General features: G+C 39.3%; 2 protein-coding genes across 6 annotated transcripts; both read right to left on the bottom strand.

Annotated features, from left to right (window-relative positions):
- Window positions 1-7,384: 7,384 nt before the first annotated feature.
- LOC108995061 (AP-5 complex subunit mu) lies at window positions 7,385-15,407 on the bottom strand. 5 transcript variants are annotated; one of them, XM_018970556.2, is made up of 9 exons: window positions 15,263-15,407; window positions 14,707-14,853; window positions 14,260-14,423; window positions 14,112-14,157; window positions 11,227-11,519; window positions 10,214-11,109; window positions 9,812-9,868; window positions 8,173-8,220; window positions 7,385-7,802 (listed from the first exon to the last, which is right to left on the bottom strand). In XM_018970556.2, the coding sequence occupies exons 1-9, from the start codon at window positions 15,328-15,330 to the stop codon at window positions 7,731-7,733; spliced, it is 1,791 nt and encodes a 596-aa protein (XP_018826101.1). In that variant the 5' UTR covers window positions 15,331-15,407; the 3' UTR covers window positions 7,385-7,730. The 5 variants fall into 5 exon arrangements, with proteins under 5 accessions (XP_018826101.1, XP_018826102.1, XP_018826099.1 ...); XM_018970557.2 differs by having other exon boundaries at window positions 11,227-11,466; window positions 14,107-14,157; XM_018970554.2 differs by having other exon boundaries at window positions 14,112-14,423; window positions 14,707-14,850.
- A 1,632-nt stretch (window positions 15,408-17,039) lies between these two features.
- On the bottom strand, window positions 17,040-23,035 carry LOC108995058 (F-box/LRR-repeat protein 4). Its single transcript, XM_018970549.2, has 8 exons — window positions 22,552-23,035; window positions 21,874-22,116; window positions 21,103-21,509; window positions 20,557-20,742; window positions 19,825-20,017; window positions 19,173-19,249; window positions 18,827-18,977; window positions 17,040-17,531 (listed from the first exon to the last, which is right to left on the bottom strand). Exons 1-8 carry the CDS (start codon window positions 22,810-22,812, stop codon window positions 17,235-17,237), a joined length of 1,815 nt encoding a protein of 604 aa, XP_018826094.1. The 5' UTR covers window positions 22,813-23,035; the 3' UTR covers window positions 17,040-17,234.
- Between the last annotated feature and the right edge of the window lie 1,510 nt (window positions 23,036-24,545).

A 24,545-nucleotide genomic window follows, 5' to 3' on the forward strand; every position in this document is an offset into this window, starting at 1 on the left:
AATGCCGAGATTTGAAGACTTTACTTTTATTTATTTATTTTTTGGCGCACATATGTATCCACACATTGTCGCCCAATGACTTGTATAAATATATATTGATTAGCACACATATCTTGTTCTTTATGTTTTGTCTTTGTCGCTTCTTCCTCTTTTTCGCTGGCCGGCTTAGGGAATCATGGTGAAGGATTTTGTAGGGTTCCTACCCACCCCGTTGGCTGGTCACATTGCGTTTGCTTATCCTTTTTGGATAGTCGTTCTCGGAGCACGGCCATCGCTTTCAATCGTATTGTACTTTGTTATTTGAACAACTATGCCTGCCCAAGCTTTCAAAGATTCTCGCCCCACCCCACTGGCATCCGGTTTAACTTTTTCGACCTCGCTAGCCACTTAGCCTTTTGTTCGTTTCTTTAGTATTGGTTCCCTCCCTTTGCGTTTCTCACCTCACTCTATGTAAGTCTCTGTATTCTGAAAGTGGCCACAGACTGTTAGGTTGATATGCTCTGTCGACTACTCGGTGCCCCTCCCTGGTAGATGTTTCATGTTTCATCCCTTAAGCAGGCTTGGGGGCCCTTAGGGTGGGTATTGGTTCGAGGCCCAATGGGCTTTAAGTAGTGGGGACAAATTCCATGTAATTACCCCCCCAATTCTTCCCGGACGGGTTCGAGAGGAATTCTTCTCATTTCTTTTGACCCCATGTCCTGTCAAGTTCCCGGCTTGCCTTGCCACGTGTTGAGTGACCGCTCATACTTCGCATACGTGGCAACACAATGCTAGTTAAGCTTCCGCATTGAATGGTGCCCCTTCGATTTTTGAGTCATGACTCCATTTTTCATAGCCATTAATTCTGCACATTGTATCAGTAGATATACTCTACAGCGGTTGCGATAATCAAGGGATTCTGGTTCTCTAGGGGGACACATGGTGATATGTGGAGTTATGGTGCCTCGGGAGGCCAAACGTTAACCCCGCCTATATAAGGACCCTCCAATACCTTAGGAAACCCATTATACTCACTCTATCTTTTCTCTTTTATTCTGTGACTCTTGCTCTACTGCTTGAGTTCTCAGTTCCTTTGTTTTCCTTCTCTTTTCTTCCAAAGTTCCTTTGCATTTTCTTCTATCTTTCATGGCTCTGACAAAATCTTCACACCCTAGTGGGTGATGGGTCCTCTAAAGTTGCTCAGGTGGCTGCTGGTCGTGGCGGCCTGAGCGCCACAGGGTGGAACCGCCAATCCTCCGTTGTTGGGGTCCCGGACCCCTTACTCTCATTCTTGCCCTTTTGCTTATTGTGCCTCACTCGTTTTCTCCCGTTTGCTTACAGGGCTCGACTTCGAATCCATTCTCCATAGCTTGCTGCTCGCACAAAGCATAATTTGATCAGGCTTGGCTGCAGTGGTGAATGGCATTCGTCCGAGAGGTTCTCGACGTAGAAATCAACTCCAGGATGTTCTGATTCTTGGCGGTATCTTCGTCGTTTTTAAAGAACAACTTATCCTGTTTCAGATGGGTTCGAGAACAGTGAGGTCTTTTGGACCTTTTAGATTATCCCTGACCGTTTTATGGCCTAGGTCTAGGGTCAGGCATTGAAACCTCTTTTGTTGAATATATAAGCTTCACGGTGTAACTCGTTCTTTGTAGTCCTTCGGATTTATGCGACTTTATGATATAACTTTCTCCTTGTAGTCCTGCATAATTAATAAAATGATTTTGTGTATCTGGCTGTACGGTTTTCGCATTTTTCTCACTGTATTTCTTTTTTCTTCCTTCTTTTTTTTTTATCTTTGCATCATTCCACGCTTATTGCCCTCCATTGTGTGTTGTTGTTGCTCTTGCTTATATCTTTTATCTCAGTATTTATGGGAGTTTACAACCTCGATTTGTTTATTGCTTGCTGATGCTTGTGCGGCCTTTTTGCGGGACCATGCTTCTCTTTTGAAGATTCTTCTTACTTCAGGTAGTCATAGGATTAAAACCGGCATTCCATAGGGGAGAGGTTAGGCTACCTCAAATTAGCCCGCCATTTTTGGTTCTCCAAGGAGGTAACTTCTTCGGGCTGCCACTCGAGCAGTCCGCTCTTTTGCTATGATAAGAGTCAGGATATGTTCTTTGGGCCACCTCGAAGGTAGGACTTGCTCTCCTCTACGAGAGGGATAAGGCCGCCTTTAGGTTGGCCTTTCCCTATTGAGTCCTGCAGGAAGGTAAGTTGTTCAGACAGTCTGTTACTAGACCCGCTCCCGCTCGTTGACATCACAGGAAAATGTAACATTTTGGATCAGGCTGGTGCTAGACCCACTCTTCGCTCATAGTGGTGGTCGGGGTAAGTTTTCGAGTCACCGTAAGGGCCAAACCTGCTCTCCTCCATAGGGGGACCAGGTAACCTTTTAGGCCTACCTTTCCCCCTGCATCTCTCAGGGAGGTAAGTTATTCGAGCAATTTGTCATTGTACCCGCTCTTGCTTGTTGACACTTACAAGGAAGGTATAGTTTCTGATTTCGGGTAGCTGAGGACCAACCCGCACTCCATCGTATGAGGGACAAGACAACCTTAAGGCTTACCTTTCCACGTGGTATCCCGCGGGGAAGTAAGTTCAGACAGCAAGTTGGCTAACCGCTCTTCACCATAATAGGAGCCAGGGTAAATTATTCGGGTTACAGGGGGGCATAATCCGCTCTCCATCGTGGGAGGGGTGGAATAGCCTTCGACCTAATTCTCCCCCTTTGTCCCACATGAGGTATATTGTTCGGGCAGTTTGAAACTGGACATGCTCCCGCTTGTTGATATCACAAGAAAGGTAAGTGCTGGGTCAGGCTGGTGTTGACCTCACTCTTCGTTGCGGCAGAGGTCGGGGTAACTTATTCGGAGGAGCCGTGAGGCCGATCCTACTCTCCTCTACGGGAGAGATAAGGTCACATTTGGGCCGATCTTTCCCTATAGTGTCCCGCAGGGAGGTGATATCGGGTAGTTTGTAACTGGACCCACACCCGCCTGTTGATGTTTGCAAGGAAGGTAAGTTTTCATCTTTGGGCCACAAAAGACTGACCCACACTCTGCCATAGGAGGGGTAAGGCAACCCATAGGCTTGTCTTTCCCTATGGTGTCCCACGTCAAGGTAATATGTTGATGATCTTGTTACCATAGATTTCGTTAGCTGCACATTTTATTGTTGACACCTTACTAGTAATATGAAATCGTGGAGTAGATGTTTTGCATTGTCCTGAAAAGTCACGTTTTCATTAAATAAAAAGGAAAGTACAAGCTAGACGAAGAGGTGTTACAAAATTAAGGAACACAGAACCCCAGTTTGGGGAGGTCGTCACCCATCCTTCCTTTCAAAGTCTTGCATTGCCCCTTCCCCCTTGAAATTGGCAGGGCGAGTTGTAGACAGAAGCCTGCTGCAGTTTCTTCAATGGTGCCCGACCTACTTTGTTTTGTTACTGTTGTTTAGGTGGGCCCTCCATCTTTCTATTTTAGTTCTTGGACGTAGCATTCTCTTACTGAGACCTGCTCTCCTCGGACTCCCTCCACTCCCTGGGGAGTTGGAAACTTCATTTTGAGGTGGTAGGTCAATGTGACGGCCCTTAAGCTGTTAAGGTTGGGCCTCCCGTGATGGTGTTGTACGCCAACGGAGTCTTCACTACCAAGAAGCCAACCATAACAAGGGTTGTGCAGGGGCTACTCCCCACAATGATGGATAGCGTGACGATTCCCACAAGTTAGACAATACTTCCGAAGAAACCTTTCAAGGGCACATGGGGGCGGGCTGCAACTGGGTGGCCTCAATACCCACCCTGGCGAAGGCTCCTCAAAACAGGATGTCCGCAGAGCTCCCGTTATCGATGAGGATTTTGCGGATGGTGAAGTTGGCGACGATCAATGTGAGCACTAGGGTGTCGTCATGGGGGTACAAGACCCCTTCTTCATCAACCTCCATGAACGAGATTGTCGGGGTAGGGTCACCCCTCCGTTGTTTGGCAGGATTATACTTAGCCGAGTACACCTAGTGGAATCGGGCTCATCTGGCATGTGCTTCCCTATTCGATGAGGTAACACCCCTGCCCGTGAATCCTCCAGCTATGGTTTGAATTTCCCCAAGGGGGTTCCTGCCTTGGTGGCGAACAGGGGCGACCTCGCAGTGGTTCTCTTATTGCCAGTTGTCATTGAGGGTTGTTCGCCTATATCCCGACTCCTTTCTCTCAATCTTTCACTCCTCTCTTGCTCCTGCCATCTGGCCGTGGAGTGGCGTCGCTTCTGCTGTTCTGCATATTCCTTCCTCTCTCTCTCTCTCTCTCTCTCGGAAAAGCAGTCTTCGGTATTGTGTGAGGTGGACCATGGTACGTGCAGTAACATCACATTGTTCTCCGGTCATCTTCTTTTTGAATGGTGAATGTGGGCAGGTCGTACCGTGGTCCGGATCCCTTTGCCGAGACTTTCTCTCGCCGCTTCTCTAGGGAGCCCTTCTCCCATTTTTCATAAGGCTTGGCCTTGGTTGGGACCTTCGCCTTCCTCTCTACGCGCTCCACTTCCTTCCTTCGTGGCTCCGTCAATGCCTAAAAAGTGTCATCCAGATTGATGAAGTTATCGATCTGGTCCATGAACTCTCGCAATGTCGCGGGAGTTTGTCCGGCTAGCTCTACCATAAACTGGGAGCCTGGCTAGATTCCCCTAGGAGCGTTGCCAAGGTTATCTTCCCATCTTGGTCGTCGGTGGTCATATGCTCTTTGTTGAACCGGGTTACGTAAGACTTCAGGCTTTCAACCTCTGTTTGTTTGACAGTGAGGAGGTACGCAGCCAGATGCCGCCTCCTCCGACTGGACATGAACTGGGTTAGGAACAGTCTAGCTAATTCGCCAAAGCCGTTCACCAATCTAGGTGCTAGTGACCTAAACCACACATGTGCTGGTCCTTTTAGGGTTAGTGGAAATGTCCTGCAAGCTATTTCTTCAGGGAAGCCATGCAGCGTCATGTGAGCCCTAAATGTTTCCAAGTGCTCAGAAGGGTCCCTTCCTCCATCATAAATCTCCATAGTAGGGACTCTAAACTTTGGTGGCAAAGGTACCGCCATTACTTTTTCAGTATAGGGTAGACCTGTGCTTGTGAGCAATTAATCTACCGTTGACAACATACCTACTTTTCTTGCTATCTCCTTGTATTTCCCTTTGAGGCTGCGGAGCTTATCCTGCATGTTTTTCTACTCCTATCCCTTGTTAAGTCCCGCTTTCGCTTTTCGAGATCCTACGTGCTCAGAGTCGCCTGATCCCACCCTTCGTCTTGCTCCTGTTGGGGGTTTTTAAGCTCCTTGTTTTTCTTGTAGACTGTACTTCACCGGTTAGTTTCGTTACCCACTCCTCCATGGTTTTCAACCTTACTTTCATAGCATCTCTCATATCTCTCCTGAGTTGTTCAGAATGGGTTGTCAAAGGCATGAGAAAGACACGCAAGTTCTATTACGATCCCACAGACGGCGCCACTATTAACGTCATGTTTTGCGCACCTTTGAGCCAAGCTCTGACAACTCAGGTTTTCGAAAACGGGCCCTGCACAAGGTAGAAACGACTGCAACTTTGAGAGGGCAGCTTGCCAAAGTTAGTAAATATTCTTGGAGGGTGGCAAATAAGTAAGAGAGTTTAGGAATCTTAGAGATATTCTCGTACCTGGGATCTGCTATTTATACTATAGGCCTGAGGAGCAGATGGTGCCTGCTACCATGACATCCGTGTCCCCCGTACTATTCCTTCTGTCAGAGTCTTTAAATGCGGCGTGGCTCTACGACGACATCATTAATGTGGCATGGTTATCCGACCTCCTCTCTGTCTATCTCCCTTTTGGTCCGTTCATCCCCTTTCTGTCAATAGATAAAGGGCTCCTCGTATATCACACATGTTGTGCAAGTTGGCACTCGAGAACCGGACACTACTCGAGGGGGTCTTAGATTGAAGAGTCTCATTCTTTGCAATACCATCCCTCCCGTAGGTTGTGTACAGATGAGTTTTCTCGTAGGCTGAGTTAAGGGCTCGTTACTCCAGACCGGGCTTTTGATCTTACTTCTTTTCATTTACAAGCCTCTTGATCTTAGTGGAGAAAATCCCTTACAACTCTTTTGAAGGTTGATGTTATATGCTAAATAATTAGTTACATATAATAGTTTTCCTTTAAGAAACTCAACTGTTCCAATCTGGTCATCCGTGCATTGCGCAAGCATATTACTAGTTTATTTAGAAAATGCTGCTCGCCCATATAAATTTACCGTTTGACTTTGCATTACTAGTTTTTTTTTTTCCTCAATTGTGAGGCATCTTTAATTCAGATTCATTTCTCATTCTATTTTTTTTTTTATTAATGGTAATGCCTATAATAAAAAATAAAATAGAAATAAAATTATGATTTTGGAAATAAGGGATATTGATCGAAATTTCTGGCAACATTATTGTTTAGGAATGAATTGAATGGTACATCTTAAAAGTTTATTAAGAGATTTGATAATCGTCTGTAGTCAATAAATCTGGAGTCATCATGATAACAAATTAATACCGGTGATGATAAGAAAAATAAATAATTTTTTTTTAATAGAAACTATCAGTCACACGCAACATTGTTAGGTTAAACAGTCCATCTTAATGGTGAACTCAGGTGGCCAAGTAACGGCTAGGGTTCTTAATTAAGCCTCCGTTTGAATTTATAAATGAGTTGAGATTAGTTAAATAAAATATTATTAAAATATTATTTTTAATATTATTATTATTTTAAAATTTAAAAAAATTAAATTATTTATTATATTTTATATAAAAATTTAAAAAATTTATAATGATGAAATGAGTTAAAATAAATTTTGAATCCAGACGGGACATAAAACTTTTGCCCGCTTGGCTTTCTTTGACGCTAATAAAAATTGTTGTACTCAATCAAAGTTAGCTTGTGAAGTCTTTCCATCACTAATATAGAAATAAAGGACAGAAGAGAACAAGTATCAAGCAAATTTAAGAGATCAAAGTGCCAGCATTGACCTTTTTAGATGTTTTATTTATTGTTTAATGGCTCAACGTATGCTAAATTTTATTCATGTATACTACTTGTACGTGTACTTGGGATGACGTTGCACCATTGCACCATTGCACTTATTAATTGGAGACGTTTAGATTCGCAACTCATCTTAGTTCATCTCATCTCAACTCATCTCTCTACTATTCATTACTATTCAACAACTTTAACTCACAAATATCACCACTATTCACAACTCATCTCATTATTATTCACAATCCATCTCAAGTCATCTCAAGTCATCTTCGAATCCAAACGTCTCAAGATCTTCTTATGGAAAAAAACAATATTTTTATTTAATAAATTTCTGCATATCAAGTATGAAAAAAATCAAAACAAACATGAGAGAGTGAATAAAATGGAGCGCATTTCAGCTTGTCAAGAAAGATTGTCTTGTGTTTTCTCCCTAATATGTTTGATCTATGCCAATAGAAAGCAAGATAAGATCTCAGATCACAACGCATCACACCAAAAACGTGACTGCCAATCATTTTTAACCCTTCGTTCTCAACTCAATTTGTGAAAAAGTGATTGAGGCTTATTATGCTCAGAATGTACAGCCATCTCAAAGTTGTATCTTGCTCAGTTTGCATAAGGACTTTAAAAGGCAAGATTACGGTTAAGTCGATTGAACAGTCAAACCATCCTTGCAACCAAAACCAGAGTCATCATACATCTCCGGGTTTCCAGTAGTACCTATGCTTTCTCTGCAGCAGCAGATGGACATTTTCCCAATGTGTTCCACAATATATAATCCCCAGAAGTAACCTATTTAAAAAAACAATAAATAAATGAGGTAAAAAAAAAGATCTACAGATGTACATATGAATTTTGAGATCCACGATTCCACGGTTTGCTAACTTGAGCCAAACCTTGCTTAAAATTACAGTAAATAAGATTCGCCACTTCTGGCCATGAATACCAAGTTAATTCAGTTCCACCAATACCCATAGCTGCGAGATCTTCTAACAGAGCTACAGCACTAGTTTCTTTGTACAAATGTAATAGGAAAAGAATGCATCTTGGTATTAGAAATTTGATGGCTCTAACCACTTGAAAAACTCTGGCAAATTTTCTTAAAAAAGGAAAAAGAAAACCTATCAAGCATCAAAAGAAGGGAGTCTAAAGAAGGGCCTACCTGAGTTGAAAAGTCAACGGGTGCTTTAACAGCTGGATAGATGCTTACCTGCATACAGCACAAACAATTACAAGAAAGCCAGCAGAACCAATTCTATGATGCATTATATATGCATAAATTGAAAAGAATGAGGGAGAAAAAACTAATAAAAATAAATACAAGAATGAGGGAGTAAAAAAGGAAAAAAAAGGGATGGTTTAGAACTCCAGGCTTCAAAAGAGGTGGAGTGAGGTGAGAATAAAGGTAGGTAGATGTCATAGATTTGGATGTTGCATCTTGATTTCCTTTGGAGTGGTATGGGGGATGAATTCAAATTTCATCTGGTCAAGTGGGATGAGGTATGCTCTCCAATTTCTTTTGGTGGGTTGGAATTAGAAATATGAGGATCTTTAATAGGACTTTACTTGGGAAATGGTTGTGGAGACACTATGGAACCTGAAACTCTATGGAAGTTGGTGATAGACCTTAAATATGGAGTTGTGGGGGGGTGGAGTGGGAGTTTGGAAGCATATTAGACGAGGGTGAGGGGTTTTTACTCGTCACACTAGACTTATGTTGTTAGATGGTTCTAGAATTAAATTCTGGAGTGACCTATGGTGTGGGGTTAACGCCCTTAAGGATTTATTCCCTTCAGTTTTCAGGATTGCTTGTGAAAAAGAAGCTTCAGTGGCTGATGTTATGGTGCTATCTGGGGATCAAGTCCAATGGAACGTGAACTTTAGTAGGCCTGCACAAGATTGGAAAATTGGTAGCTTTGAGGATTTTTTCCTCTTTTATACTCCATGAGACTGAACATTCAAGGAGTTGACAAGTTGTGGTGGATACCAACAGGTAAAGGCATGTTCTCGGTTCGTTCTTTTTATAAGTCTCTCACACAATCACAAGACAGTCAATTCCCATGGAAGAAGATTTGGTGAAATAAGGTGCTTCCTAAAGCGGCATTTTTTGTTTGGTTAGCTTCCTTGGAAATGGGGGGTGATCATAGTAGACTGGTGCTGCATGTGTAAGAAAATTGGTGAGACTGTGGATCATCTTCTACTGCATTGCAAGGTTGCTAGAGAGCTATGGGATGATGTGTTCTGCAGGTTAGAGCTAGCTTGGGTCATGTCTACCACAGTGGTTGAGTTCTTGGCCAGATAGACAAATCTAAGAGGAGCCCCCCAAATCACAGCTGTGTGGAAAATGGTGTCTATTCGCATCTTGTGGTGCATATGGAAGGAGCAAAATGACCGGATGTTTGAAGACAAAGAACGCTCTATAGAGGAACTTAGATCACTTTTTGTTAGAACATTATTTCTATGGGCCATACCTGTAGATTTTAATGGCCTTGACATTCATGACTTTCTTGTTTCTTTTTCTTCTTCTTCCTAGATAGGCGCTAATTTGTGTATACCTTGTTGTGTACTTGGGCTAAGCCTATTCTTATTAATACAATTGTTTACTTATCAAATATATATATATATATATATTGGATGAACCAATGAGAATTTGATAACTAGCCATCAAAATGCAGAAGTTCATAATTAGCATTTGATTTTTTTTTTTTAAAGGTAAAATTAAAAAACGCATGGTGCTGAGTCGCTGACCAAAAGAAAGAACATGTGACCAGGAGAGGAGAGTAGAGGGGCCACAAACTTACTGCTTTAGGATCAATTGACATTCCAGATAGTGATGCCCCAACAATCTTGAAAGATACCTGAAATCATGAGACGGTAAATGCATGCTCTTTGTGAAGCCAAGTCTTCAGTGTGTCGAAGTACATATTAAACTCAGATTTTATGCGTACTTTTAATTCCAGATGCAAATGACTAACTTTAACAAGAAAGACATAACAATAGCAATATCTTGTCCAAGTGGAACGGATACATTCTGTGTTTTGCTGAAATAACGATAATGGCATGGTTTTGGTATATAGGCCACTTCGCATTGTAATATTTATAAATAGGTGACAAAAAAGCAAAAAGTCCATAATCTGACGGGAAAATAGTAGATTGACAAGATATCCAACTAAAAACCGGAACAAAAAAGGGGAAGCACATACTTTAGCATATTCGTATGCCTGCCAGCAAAATGGTTCCTCTAGATCAGCTGGAGGAAGATCATTGCTCATTTTATCCATTAAGAAATCCTCTATATTCACCACATTATTAGAATTCTGTGTCTCAACATCACTATCTTCATCAGCTATGATTCCAAAACCTGACCTAGAGGAAGACAATCTTTGGGTTTGCCATGGTGCAAATGTAACTGTTCCAGGGAAAGTTGCCTCAATACTTCTCCCAGAAAGGCCACGTCCACTAGTAACAATTTTCCACTCAACAGAGTGCTCTGTAGTTGAAACTGTTCCAATTGAAGGGGTCCCGTCAAAGGATACAACCCTTCTCCTAGGAAAGGGCATACTCACAGTACAGAACTCCATTGTCAGAGGAGCCTTATAACCTTCCATTAGGTGCAACTTGAATAAAAATGCACCTTTATCCTCAGAGACCATTGACAATTGATAAAATCCCTTAATGGGAGGTCCAAGGCTACATGTAGCCTGATAACGCATTAAAACGAAATTACCTAATGGTGGTGAAAACATCACGGCCTGCTTATCTGCATGATGTTCTGGAACTTGAGCACAAGGATGAAATGATAAGCCCTCAACATGAGCTGTGTTCAATCCTGTTAAGGGAAATGATACATCGGGCAATCCTTCTAATTCTGCTCGGCAGTTTATTTGACCAGAAACTGATATATTATCTGGAATTTCATCTCGATCATACATAGCAGCATGAATTGTCTCATGAACTGTGAATAGCATTCTCTGCTTTCCTTTGTAAAGATATGGCTTCCATGCTGGTTGCTTGAGATCAGGAGGAGGCAGATCTGATGAAGAAAAGCCATTTACCTTGATTGTGAATATGTTGGAATAGCTAAGATCCAAAGGTGTACCTATACAAAAGATATACAAGGACATGAGAAATTAACCGGAATTAGGTAAATGCAGTTTGATATGCCGAAAAGTACAATAAATCTGAGATGAGAAATACCATAATAAAGAGTACCAACCAAAAGGCATCGAACTACTTATGAAAGTTCGAAGTGCATCTTTATCCAAAGGCCTAGAACCAATCTTTGGAGCATCTGCGGCAACAGCTCCTGCTACAGCAGTGTTTGAAGGGACGGAAGATGCAACTGGTGCAGCTACAGGTTTTGCCCTAGAGGAGATGCCTGATATCCCTATACTGCCAGTTAGTGAATCTAACAAACCTCCAACAGATGGAGAAGCGCTTACAACCACCTCAGGTTCTGTTACATCAGCAGAAATTATGTCACCAATAGCATGTGCAACCATGAATGCCCTGTAATATCGGAAACAAGAAACTGCTTATATACGCCATTTATTGCGGAAAAGTTCAAGTGACATCAACATGTAAGGCTAGCTGCCTTTTCCTCCATTAAGAAGGATGACCATCTTAGGTGAAAGGTAGTAACACCATATCAAGAAAATGAAGTTCAACAATTCAAGGAAAGAAAATCCTGCATTAGGAGATTTCAAGAATATACAAACATATAAGGCTACAATTCAGGCCCATATTAAAGCCAAGGAATCAAGTGAACCTGTAATATATAGGCAACTTGAATGAAAATTAAAAAGTATAGATCATCATGGGGAAGAACAAATAAACGGAACAGGCAACGAAAAGTGAATAGTTATCCCAAATGTATGAAGGTATAACAGAAAGCAACAATGGACCCCCAAATGTATGAAGATGGAGGTCCTTCTAGGGTTTCGAGTACTTTGGAAGAAGCAGACGAGCTTCTTTCAGAATATGAAAATGGGGTAACAGAAGATAATGCTCCCCCCCACCTGTTCTATGCCGCCTCTTGAGGGAGAAGTAGGGTCTGACAAAGTGGCACAGAAAGGGTTGTCGGGGGATGGAGCACCTACAAGCAATGTTCTCATTGATGGAACGACGACAATGCCAGAGGTGAAGGAACCTCTAATGGTGACAACAACAATATAGCAGTTGAGAAGGTTCAGGATTTGAATGCAGGATACTACAGGGAGGAAATATGGGTTTATCGTTGGTGCCTTGTGAGGAACGTCTAGGGTCGGGAGAGCAATTGGGAACTGTGTCTGGGGATAATGTTGTTCCCATGGTTTCTCTTCCTCCGACCAACAACATAGCAATTTCATCATCAGATTGGGTTCTGCATAAGGTTAACGAGATTCAGCATATTGTGGGGCTTTCATACGGAGGATGTGAAGACCAATTTAAAGCACTACTCACTGCGATAGAGGCGAGCCACTCGCTTGAAACCAAATCAAGTTTTAAGAAAATCAGGAAGTTAAAGCATCTTTCTTGGGCAATCAACTACGACACTAAGGGAGGTAGATCAAGTCGAGGAAAACGTAAGGAGGGCATTATGAAGACATCCTCGTAGTGGGAGTTTCGAGTGGAGTATTAGTCTTACGGGGGGTGGGGGTTGGGGATGTGTGTTTTATTCCAATTTGGACTTGATGTATTTTGGATAGATTTCTAATTTTCATGGGCTTTTTGGGTCATCTGGGGCTAGCTAGTATAGGCTAGGTGTTTTCTTATATACGTCTAGTGTACTTGGTTACTCCTATTGATATATATAATATTTTTACTTGTAAAAAAAAAAAGGCCAACTGCATATAGAAAGGATAGGGGATTATAATTTATATCCCCAATAGGCCTTTCGAGTGACCAAACCATCACAATTCAATCACAAAACTCCAACACTAGCAGAATTAAATTTCCTAAAAGAAATAATTGATAAATACTAATCACAATTAGGAAGCTCATACCATACTTGTCGGTACAATTTACAATCAAGGGAGTGTCTTGGTATGCTTACCCCAATATTTCTTTACACCAAAACTTTGAGCATTCTAGATCAGCAATAGCTCTAAAGGATGGGAAAAGCATCATCTTTAGACAGAAAATAATACTTCAAAAGTAAAACCCAAACTTTTTTTATGAAATGACTATTTTGCAAGGATTGGCTACATTAGAATTTGAAACCATAATATAGTTCCTAGAAAGAGAGAAATTATAAGAAAAGTCAACTGAATCCGTGAATGCAAAAAACGAAAAATGCAAAGAGGAAGGTAGGGCTACGTAGGGCCATCTTTTTTAACAGAAAAGAACTGCCGGTGCAGATGTAGCAATCCACAGAAAGAAATATCCTACCATTCTAGATATATCAACCAATTCCATAATAAGCTAAAACAAAAACAAGAGCTTTCCCAATCATCTTGAACCCAATGAATGGTATTAAACCAATCACCTTTGACCCTTACAACAAGTAAGCAGGGCATGGGTGCCTAATTTATACCAATAGACGATGCTTCCAACACCATTTTAAAAGATATTAAAGTAACAGTTTGGATGATTAGGGAATGACGCTGCCTCCCTATTTTCAAGTCTACAACAATACCTAATTGAGCTAGGTAGGCTAGAAATCATTCAAGCATTTCATGATATATTGTGGATTAGTTTCAAAGAAAATGATCCAGCACACCATTAGTAGTCATAGAATAAGCCCAAAATGATGTAGAAAATGATCTCCAACATCAAAAGTCAGGTTAGAAAACAACATAATAGATTTAGCAAAACAATAAGTGAGAAGTAATACAACTAGAAGCTAAACAACCTCTCTCACACACTCATTTCACCATGCATTCCAATGCTACTTCACAAGTTAAACGCCCAGGCAATGCTAAACAGCAAGACTTTCCAAGTAAATTTAGGGTAGTTTGAAGCTGAGGAAAACTAGAAAAATGTCCGATGAATTCCATAAGACGAAAAGGGAGGGGGGGGAGGAACATAAATGGAAAAAATTGCAAGGGTTTTCTTTTTTCAAGTAAAATCTAGTTCCTGAAAATCTAGTTCCTGAACAACATTGCAAGTAACTTACCATACCCTGTGATGGATGGAAGATCGAGCAAGAGGGACGATAAACTGTCATCTGCTCCAATGGCATTTCCACAATCAGATCTTTTGCATAACCTTGTATATGCCTTCAAATACCTGGGCTCGACTAAAGGCAACACAATAACGAAATAATTACCCTTTATGTGCAATATTAAAGGCCATAGCAGATTATTCTCGCCTTCCTCTCCTTTGTTTATGTATAGGCCTACAATGTGACGTGTAATTGGATCATCCACCCAGGAATCAGATCCTTTGGAAGACTGACTGACCCGTATGCCAAACCCACGTGCGGATCCCTCCCTACATAGAAACAAGAAAAATTAGTAGCAATGATATGGGAGAAGGAAAAAAACTACAAATAAAGTCATGTCAGAAAAATCAAAAACACAAAAATAGAAGTGAAAGACAATAAACAATGACGATGACTTAAATGTTCTCCATCCAGAACTTTGTGAAATCAATGCACCGTCTGAGCTCAATATTCTTCTCACGATTAGCTAAGGCAATATAACTTCAATCATTATTTTCAACCCCTCCCCTACAGCAATTCCTTTCCCCCCGGGGCAAAAAAAAAAAAACTAACCTTTGCTTTCTCTCCACAAATGCAGAAGCCAATTCCGAGTCAGCAGGAAGTAATGAATATACAGCATAACTAAAGCTCTCCTCGCTAGCGTTCTCATTCTCGCTCTTACAAGCCGCCTGCCACCGCTTCTCTACTACTGGAAACCTCCTAATATGACAGAGAAAAGTCAAGCCAACATTGAATTTCTTAGAGCCCCATTTTGCTGCAAAAGAAATGTAAAACTAAATTTTGCACGCAGCTACTTTTAAATTAAAGCATGACTATCATTTTTATAGCAAGCAATCCCCAAGTCCCGTTACCATTTTGGAAGTACGAAAGCAAAATTCAACGAAACAGTAAACAAAATTAGAGCAGAAAAAAAAAAAAAAAAAAAACTACAAGATCTAAAAATATAAACTCTGATTTCTAAAAGAAGAAATCAACGAATTGCAAAGTGGAGCTTTCAAAACCGACGAGGCAAGAAGAAGAGACTCCTCGATTTTTTGAGGTCGACAAAAGGCTTGAGGGTTAGCTGGTTCTAAACATATAGACATAGGATTGTATATTAAGGATATACCTGGAGAAAACGACGGAATCAAGGCTGTTGAGGATCCAGATGGCTCTTATGCTGCAACCACCGCTCATGGCTCTATCTCTGGAACCGATCGACGAGCATGAGATTTGGAACAATGGAGAAGATGAAGGCTTCTAGTAACCAAATTACTTGAATCCTATGCACTAAACTGTACCGTTTCGCTATCGATGGCCTAAACGACAACGCCCTCACCGTCGCGAAGCTTCCCCATTCATTTTTATTGGGCCAAGTTACCAAATTATCCGTGGGTTTAATTTTTATTTTTTTTTTAAATGAATTATAGATTGCATAAAATAAGATTTGAAATTTTCTATTTTTAAATTAGTGTATATAATATATGTGGTAAAGTCTGTATATGATATAGTTTAATTCAAAAAATAAATTTTAAAATTTAAATAATTTTATTTGAAATTAAAATTTAAATATTACAAATCAAATTATACTATTGGAATGGTGTGTGATATAAAAAATTTTAAGTAATATGAATGATATATTTTAAACACTGTCTTGAAAATATCATAACTCGATTGATATATATTCCAACTTATTTCATTGTAAATGCCTGATTTATTTTCGGAATTCACCAAATACCAACTTATAATTAAAGTTCGTTGTATTGAAATAAATTGGGGTATTTGTGTTTTATTTTATTTAAAGACAGCAAATTAACAATGAACTGACGCCGTTAATTCAATTTAATCTTCGTTAAGTTACTTTATTATATTTTGTTGAGTTTTTTTCTGAGCAATTTATTTACCCAATAAACGATGCCATTTTCCTCTTTTTCTTTAATCGTTTGCAAAACTTCTGAGATTGAGTTTTAGGACTCGTTTAGATAGTGAGATGAGATGATTTTAAATGAGTTAAATAAATTATTATTATAATATTATTTTTTAATATTATTATTATTTTAAAATTTGAAAAAGTTAAATTATTTATTATATTTTGTGTTGAAATTTGAAAATATTGTAATAATAAAATAAGATGAGATAATTTGCTCATGCATTCCTCATTGCTGCTTAAGAACACTAGCATTGATTTCTATATATGCAAAATCATATCTTTTAGATATTGATTTTACATAACAAGAAAAACTCTTATATTGAATTATGCATCTTTGAGCCAAACTTTTTTTTTTTAATTATTTTGCAATTAGCACCACTACAAATTCTATCATTTAGCACCCACTTGAGAGAGAGGGGGAGGAGAGAGAAAAAAATAATAAAGTAAGATTTGAAGAGTGAACATTTTCAAATTTGTAGAAATACTATTCATAACTATATAAATTTTTGAATATGTATAATCCAATACAGCCCAATTTAAAGTCATATTATACAAATATATAGATGCATATACAGATGCATAATCCAGAAGATCAATGAATATGCTGCTGCTGCGGTTTTTTATTAATAATCACAACAAATTCTCCAAATATATAGGTTTCACAAATTGAATTAATGAATAGGACGAAGATGTTCAAGAAATAAGGTCATTCTGAGACCTTTTTTCATATTAACCTGCGTAATTCAGTGAAGGAAAAATGGGATCCAGGTTACGGTCTTTGGAAAGCAAAACTTCATTTTCTTTTCAACAAGGGTTTTCTATACATCAAAGCTACAGAAAACACATAATTAATTCTTGTAAACCGACTCGTTTCCTAAACTCTATGGCGTTTACTACCACCAAATACTACACTCAACATTTTCATTACAGAATGAAACTAACAACTAGCTGATAAACTGAAACTGAACCAACAACGGAAAAAAAGAAAGAAAAGGAAACATTTAGATTACCAACCATATTCATCGGTAAACCTTCTGTGTTTAGTAAGAGGAACTCGGGTTGCGCGGCTTTCTCACTAATCTTTCTGGGAGTGCCAATATCTGTTCTCTCCCATAAAGTCGTGTGTTAAACATATACAGACTCAGGGTATGCACATAAATTGATGTTGAAGCTAAAGGTCCATACAAAGGTAAGAGATTACAGGGCCTGCTCTTCGTTTAGTCCGCTGGCTAACCTTCCACTTCTCTACAAGAACCTTCTTCATGTTGGCGCAACCAGAAACCATGGTGGCAACTCCAGCTGCGGTTATACCAGGGCAATAAACCATGTGGCAGGATTCAAGCAGGGTGCAATTCTTTACCAGATGACTTATACCAACATCAGTTATTTGACGGCAGTGTGACAGCAGTATTTCTTTGAGTAACGGACAGCCTTCTCCTAATTCAGCCATTGCCATATCCCCCAAATTCTGCTCCATTGGACAAATGTGTTAGATTGAAAAGCAATTTTTAGAGGGAAAGACGTAAAAAATTGTATGAAGGATTGTTGTGCACAAGTTGACCTGTACGTAATCACCATTTTTTTATGACCTAAACATGTATATAATGATATCACAATCCAACGAACTTCACTGTCATCCACATAGGTAATACATGCGCATCAAGAAAGGTCGTTTACTTGATGCTGGACACCACTATGTGGGATCAGGGGAGAGCGCCTGGAAACAATCTTACCTCTTGGCATTTTTATGAAGAACCCCTAGGGATTGGCTCAAGTGCTAAAGGCGGCTTGAGGGTATGCTCTCCCCTATCTCTAAGGTTCAAATTTCCTTCGGAGCAAACAATCTCTAGGGCCATTGAACTGGGGATTTTCCCCTTGAATTACCTGAGGTGCATTTGCGGAAAACTCTTTGCCGAGGGCCTGTGTACCCCCGGGATTAGTCGAGACGCTGTTCCCGGACACCAGTACCAATAAAAAAAAAATTGTATGAAGTGGCCACTCTTGAGGCCGAACCACTGCACTTGCACTCAGCAGCCAAGGGCTTTATCATTGTACAAAGCAATGGCCCCCATTACACATCAGTATGCACATAAAAATCTACTCTTCCTATTAAATGTACAATGGGAATGACCTGCTCAAAAAATTAAGTAATTCTGTACTTCGCACATGTCTGCATTCAGACTACAGCATTTTTTCAACCTTTCACCCAAAGTTTTCAACCCATCTTAACTGGACAGGGTGAACTTCAATATAACAGTAAGATTGCAGCAATTTGGTGACTAATCTCAATTTCAAAACTCATAAAGCAATAATTATGTTACTAATCAGATAATAAATCCAACGTTAATGCAAATTTATCACATAGAGAAGTTTAAAAGTTTAAGCTAATGATTGAAAGCCAGGGGGTGTGTATATGGCAGCCCTCAAATTGCAGCAGAGAAAAATATGGCTCTTACCGGCTTAGTATGGTGTATTTGGAAGGAGAAAAATAATAGAATTTTTAGAAACATGAGCAGACGATAGAATAGCTTAAAACCTTCTTTTCAATACGATATTTCTTTGGGCTGAGTTTTCATGATTTCCTTGTATCTTTCAAGGTTCATAATTTAGGTGTTTCTCTTGTATACATCATGTGTACTTGGACTAAGCCTTTGTCCTCTTCAATAAAAAGTTTCAATCCCTCATGTGAGTGTTTGTGTGTGTGTGTGTGTGTGTGTGTGAGAGAGAGAGAGAGAGAGAGAGAGAGAGAGAGAGAGGACACACCTGGAGAACACTTACATCCAGGGAACTGAGTTGAGGGCACCCTCTTGCAATGGCTATTATCCCAGCATCTCCAATTTGGTGGCAGCCACTGACATTTAGATGCTGCAGTGAGCAACCCTGACCGATGGCAACAAGGGCCTCATCTCCAACCCTAGTGATTAAAAATAAATAAAATATATATATATATATATATCACTCAGAGGTCTTGTAGGAGTTACAATCTTCCAGATAATGATAATATTTATATATAAATTTCACCCCGACAAACATTTAATGTAGGGGAAGAAATGCATCTAATTCTTATAGTTTAACAAGAAAAAGAAAAAGCTGTGTAGAGTGTTTTTACCTATCGCAAAACCGAAGGCTAAGATCCGTTAGAGACTTGCAATACTCGCCAATAGCAACAATTCCCTTGTTCCCGATCTATTAACAACAAAAACAAAAGATGAGTAATGCTATTTAAAGGCCTTTACACCATACACCACCCACATGACATAATTTGACTGTAAGATTTAAATTTTAAAATTTATCTTCCAAATCAAATCATGCCACGTGGATGGTTTGTGGTGTAAAGGCCTTCAAATAGAATTACTCTTTAACAAAAACATATATATATCTAACTATTATATCAGTTAAAACATTTACTCCAAAAAATTATTATTCGGTAGAAAATATAAGGCTCTGAAAAGAAGGATAAATCAAAATTAGGGTAGGTATATATTTCTATGTTAACCATAAGTTAGAAAAATAAGTAAACATCAACATGTTTAGAAACATATCTAGTTTAAAAAACTTCCTCCCAAAATTCATTAACTTCACGAACCACAGAGAGAGTGTGTATGAGAATTTTGTTTGGAAGGAATAATATTTGAATATAAATAATGCACGTAATAATTTGAATAATGTAAAATTTTCGGCAAATAAACCAGACATTTGCTTCTTAAAATATTCTACACAAGAACTAAACAATAGAGAGAGGAGATAGAGACAGAGAGAACCTCATAACAGCGACGAATGTGAAGTTTCTTCAAATTCCTGCAGCCCCTACCTATACCACAAATACCTTCATCTCCAATACCAGAACAATCTACCAAGTGAAGAGCTTGCAAAAGCTTACAGCCCCTTCCAACTTCAAGAAGGGCATTGTTACCGATCTTCTGGCAGAATAACAGTGCTAACTCAGTGAGTTGTCTGCAGATATCAAGAGCTAGTGTCAACACGCATTACAAGAGTATCAATAGACACCATCATGCAGGATTTCAACATATTTAGCCATGAACCAAGTTGGAGCAACTTGCTCTGATCCATGTAAAATGCAAGAAATATATTTTATTAAGCAGTACATAACCATAAAAGCAACGAAAATGGTACTGAATCTATCCAACCCCTTGATAGGAGAGGAAATTGACACTTTATTGCAAGTTAGATAATAATTTGACCCAGTACACTGATTCACTTAATATTTTCCATTCTCAGTAAGTTGAGTGGAAAACATTTACCAAGCTGCAGCAGAACAGAGATAAATATCTATCTCATGGCTAACTTCACATCTTGACTTTTCAAAATGCCAAGGCAACAATATAAAATAGTTTCACCAAGTTACTCATTGGAATACTGGTCTGAACAAGGAGGCTAGTAGTTTGTCTACCCAAAACATGACTTCCAGTCAATGCATGCATATTGTGACCACATAAAAAAAGTAACTTAGATTAAACAAGAGAGAAACATACTGGCAAGATTTTCCAATGGATTCCAGTCCCATAGTTCCGATATTATGGCACCCATTAACTTCGAGATGTGTAACTTCCTTGCAACCAGTTGCAATTGCTTCCAAGCCCTTGTCACTCAGGAAATAACAATCACTTAGGGTAAGATTTTTTAACTTCTTACAACCATTGCCAATTGACTGTAGACCCCTGAAATGTGTCACATAAAAAAAAAAAAGAATAAAGCACATGACCATGCGCAGAATCTGAGATGACAAAGACTAGCTCAAGTTCATCCATCATCCCAATACTAGAAAAGATAAATGTCTCCAAGAACAATAAAAAAAAAATGCCACATCTTGTTATCATTCAGATATAAGTGGCATAAAAATTTGGCAAAACTAAGTTCCTTTATAAGCTTATCATGCATTGATAAGGATGACAATAGTAAGTGAAAAAATAAGTCGTATCTCGAGAAGCTACAGCGCTCATTCAAAAAGGAAACTACTGACGGACGAAATCAACAATTATATATCCTAGAAGCTTTCAAAAGACTGTAGAATAACTAACCTATCAGTAAATCTCTGCAAACTGTATAGAGCTAGCAACTCCAGCAATGAACAACCAGTGCCAACAGCTGCCAAAGCCTCATCAGTAACATTAACACATTGCAGCTTCAGAACTTTCAAAAGAGGACATCCCTTGGCCACCGCAAGTAACCCTTTGTTGCTTATGCACTCCGAATCCAACGACAGGGTCTCCAAAGATTTGCAGTGCAACCCAACTGCTTCTAGTGAGATGTCTGTTATTTTTGCACAAGCTGCAACACCAAGAGCTTTTAATGATTTTCTACACCCAAGGGCTAATTCAACCACGCCCTTGTCACTCAAGCCTTCACAAAATCGCAAATTCAAGTCTTCAAGTTGCCTACAGCACTCTCCAACAGCAGCTAGACCTGGATCTCCAACATAACAACCCTGAAAAAACAATGTGAGCAAGAAAGGCTTAGGAAAATGCATTTCCCTGGCATAAAAAATCGTGAGCAAAACACAATCAGAAGAATATGCCGATTTGATGCCAAGCTCTCCCAAATGAAGGATTAAAACATGTGAAACAGAGGAGTCAATGATGTCCCAAAACTGCCTTTACAAGAGGTTTTGGCCTCATTGCCTACTACATGCATACTGCACGCACTGAAATGATATTCTGGAAATGTCATCCTCAGTCGAATAAACCCGCATTCAATCACAAACTCAGGCAAGAGATTACATGATACAATTAACAAAGAAAAAAATAAAACACTATAACCAGTTCTGTATTTAATTAACTGAAAAGATTGACCTGTAAATCCAGAGACTTCAACGACCTACACTTCTGAGCTATAGATACTAAACCCATACTTGACACATTATTGCACCAAATTAAGCTCAACTTCTCAAGCTTCGAAAAGCCTTCCCCGAGGACAGTCAACCCAGCATCTGATATGTAAGACGTCTCAAACTCGCTGTCTTCAGACCCAGCTTTCTCCTTCACATAACGCAGCTTTGGAGATGGGCGAAAAGATTCACTGCCAAATCTTCTTCCCTGCATTCAAAAAAGTTATATAGATGTCTTATCTTCCCTATAATCAAGCGACCAAATGCAATTTTTTCCATAAGACTCAGTAAAATAAAGCAAGTTCAAAGACCACTCGCACAATGAATATGCCCGAGTTCCTCTTCAGTCTTCCCCCAAATGCACTGCTTGTTTTCATGGAAAATATATCTAAGGAAATAAATGACCCTTTCTAATGTATATTAGAAATAGTATTTTTCCCGATGTTAAAAGCGCAAAAAGATGAACAAATGAATCCAAGCGATCCCCGTTGCTTAATCGGAACCGATTAATGATCAAATTGTCCATGTAAATTACCTTGATCGTCCAAGATTACTTGAGAATTGTTCAGGATTGCTAGCAATCATGGATAATCTCAAACCTAACAAGTCAGAATTGGAAATTAATTTCATAGAAATGGCTTACGAACTGAGCGGGGAGCGATAATCTTTCGTCAACGTGGACGGTCCTGACATTGACGAAGCGGCGAGTGATGAGCTTGACGAAATGGTCAGGGCTACCGGAGGCTCCGATACGGAGGGTGGAGCGGCTGAGGCGCTCGAGGTTGAGCCAGCGCTTGCAGACGAGGGAGCAAGCGTCGCGGCTCGGCTTGGAGTCGAGGCGCCGGAAGATCTCTACGAGCAGTTCGTCGGGGAGACAAGTGTTGATCCGATCGTGGCCTCGCATGATTAGAGAATTGGATTATCAGGAAACGAGGTATGTGTGTCGGTAGAAGGGATCATTATGGATTGGGTTGCGTGTTTCTGTATCAGTGCTCGTGTCTGCGTGAGAAATGAGAATGGAATGTTTATGTTTTGGGCAATCGGTGGAGTCGGCAGTTTGCTGGAAGGATTCGTGGTGTTCTCTCGGCAATGCCCATTCTCTTCGATTTTCGCGTTTTCCTTGGACGGTAAAAACGCGTTGTTACTGCCGGGCTTAGACCTGACCAACTGCATTTATCTTTTCGTTCTTTATTCTTCTAGATTAAAAACTTTCAATTTTTTTTTTTTTAAATTTTTATGTTTAGACACATTTTAATCAAATGAAAAATTCTAAATATAAATTTCACAAACTACACATTATTTAAAAATATATAATTTTATTTTTTTATCATCATATTTTATATTGAATTAAAATATGAAATAAAAAAATAAAATCACATATTTTTAAATGGTGTGTAGGGATGTGAAATTTCTATGTAGCACAACTCTAATCAAATTGGTTTTAATCGTCTTGTGACACAAGTCGTTAATTTTATAATCTTATGAAGTGATGAAAGATATCTTCGAAATAGCGAGTCAACCCTTAAATGGCGTGATTGGTGATCCTAAAAATAATTAGAATGTTTAACATAACCGCTCCACCACTTCTTTTTTTGAGGTCAGACATCTCTTATTTTTCGAGATTTCTTCTACTTCAATGTTTTCAATAAAATTTGGTGGTGATGTGTTGGCTATTTATGTGTTTGATAAGTCTATAGTATAATAGATTATGCAAAGAACTTTTTAATTTGTTTGTCTTGATGGAAACTCATTTCATTAAAATTTAACGTGTTTGGTCGATTTGAAGAAACAAACAAATAAGTAAAAAGGAAAAAACATTAAAAAAAAATTTTGAATATGTGAAAAGTAAGGAGGTCACTAAAACTTGATGTAGCCTTCCTTGTGGAGACAATTTTACAATATGTGAATGCTAGTAATATTATGAATAGGTTAGGTTTTAATTTGTTTGTAAATATTTCACCGGTTAGTAGATGGGGTGGACTTTTGGTAATGCGGAAAAATGGTATGGATGTAGAACCTGTCTTTGTGAATAGTAATGTAATGACCTTGTTGGTGTACTCGAATCCTATTCATAATCCTTGGCTTTTAAATCTTGTCTATTGTCCTGCGCAATACAACAAAAAATGAAACTTTTGGAAAAATTAAGAAAAAATAACAAAAAACTTTAATGGCCCTGTTCTCAGCATCGGAGATATCAACTCTATCCATAGGCAATTTGAAAAACTAGGTGGAAGGCCTTATGCTAGTTCTTCACAACAAAATGATCTTAGAGCCTACATGGAAACAAATGGAATGGTTGACTTGGGTTTTAATAGGCCTAAATTCACTTGGACAAACAATAGGCATGGTAACAAAAACATCATAGAAAGAATTGACAGAGGGGTCGCTAATCCACTTTGGATAAATCTTTTCCCAAATGCAACTCTTAAACATCTTCCAATAAGCTCTTTGGACCACTCGCCTATTCTTTTGGATACCATGGGGAATAACTACTATAGAAATTCTTTCAAATTTAAGGAGTTTTGGATAAGAGACCCTACTAGTAAAATGGTCATTCAAAAAGCGTGGAACATTCATATGGAAGGAACCCCTGGTTACATTCTCTCCAAAAAAATTAAAAGAAGTGAAAAAAGCTCT

Source organism: Juglans regia, chromosome 7, assembly GCF_001411555.2.
Source record: "Juglans regia cultivar Chandler chromosome 7, Walnut 2.0, whole genome shotgun sequence".
NCBI classification, from domain to species: domain Eukaryota; kingdom Viridiplantae; phylum Streptophyta; class Magnoliopsida; order Fagales; family Juglandaceae; genus Juglans; species Juglans regia.

Coding starts and splice junctions, on each gene's coding strand:
- LOC108995058 (XM_018970549.2), bottom strand. CDS start 22,812: ATGCGAGGCCACGATCGGATCAACACTTGTCTCCCCGACGAACTGCTC. Junction 21,510..21,873: donor TGAAGTCTCTGGATTTACAG/GTCAATCTTTTC, acceptor TTGTTTTTTCAG/GGTTGTTATGTTGGAGATCC. Junction 17,532..18,826: donor TGGATGTAAGTGTTCTCCAG/GTGTGTCCTCTC, acceptor CCAATGGAGCAG/AATTTGGGGGATATGGCAAT.
- LOC108995061 (XM_018970552.2), bottom strand. CDS start 15,330: ATGAGCGGTGGTTGCAGCATAAGAGCCATCTGGATCCTCAACAGCCTT. Junction 14,424..14,706: donor TTTGTGGAGAGAAAGCAAAG/GTTAGTTTTTTT, acceptor GTTTCTATGTAG/GGAGGGATCCGCACGTGGGT. Junction 11,110..11,226: donor AAGTAGTTCGATGCCTTTTG/GTTGGTACTCTT, acceptor TCTTTTGTATAG/GTACACCTTTGGATCTTAGC.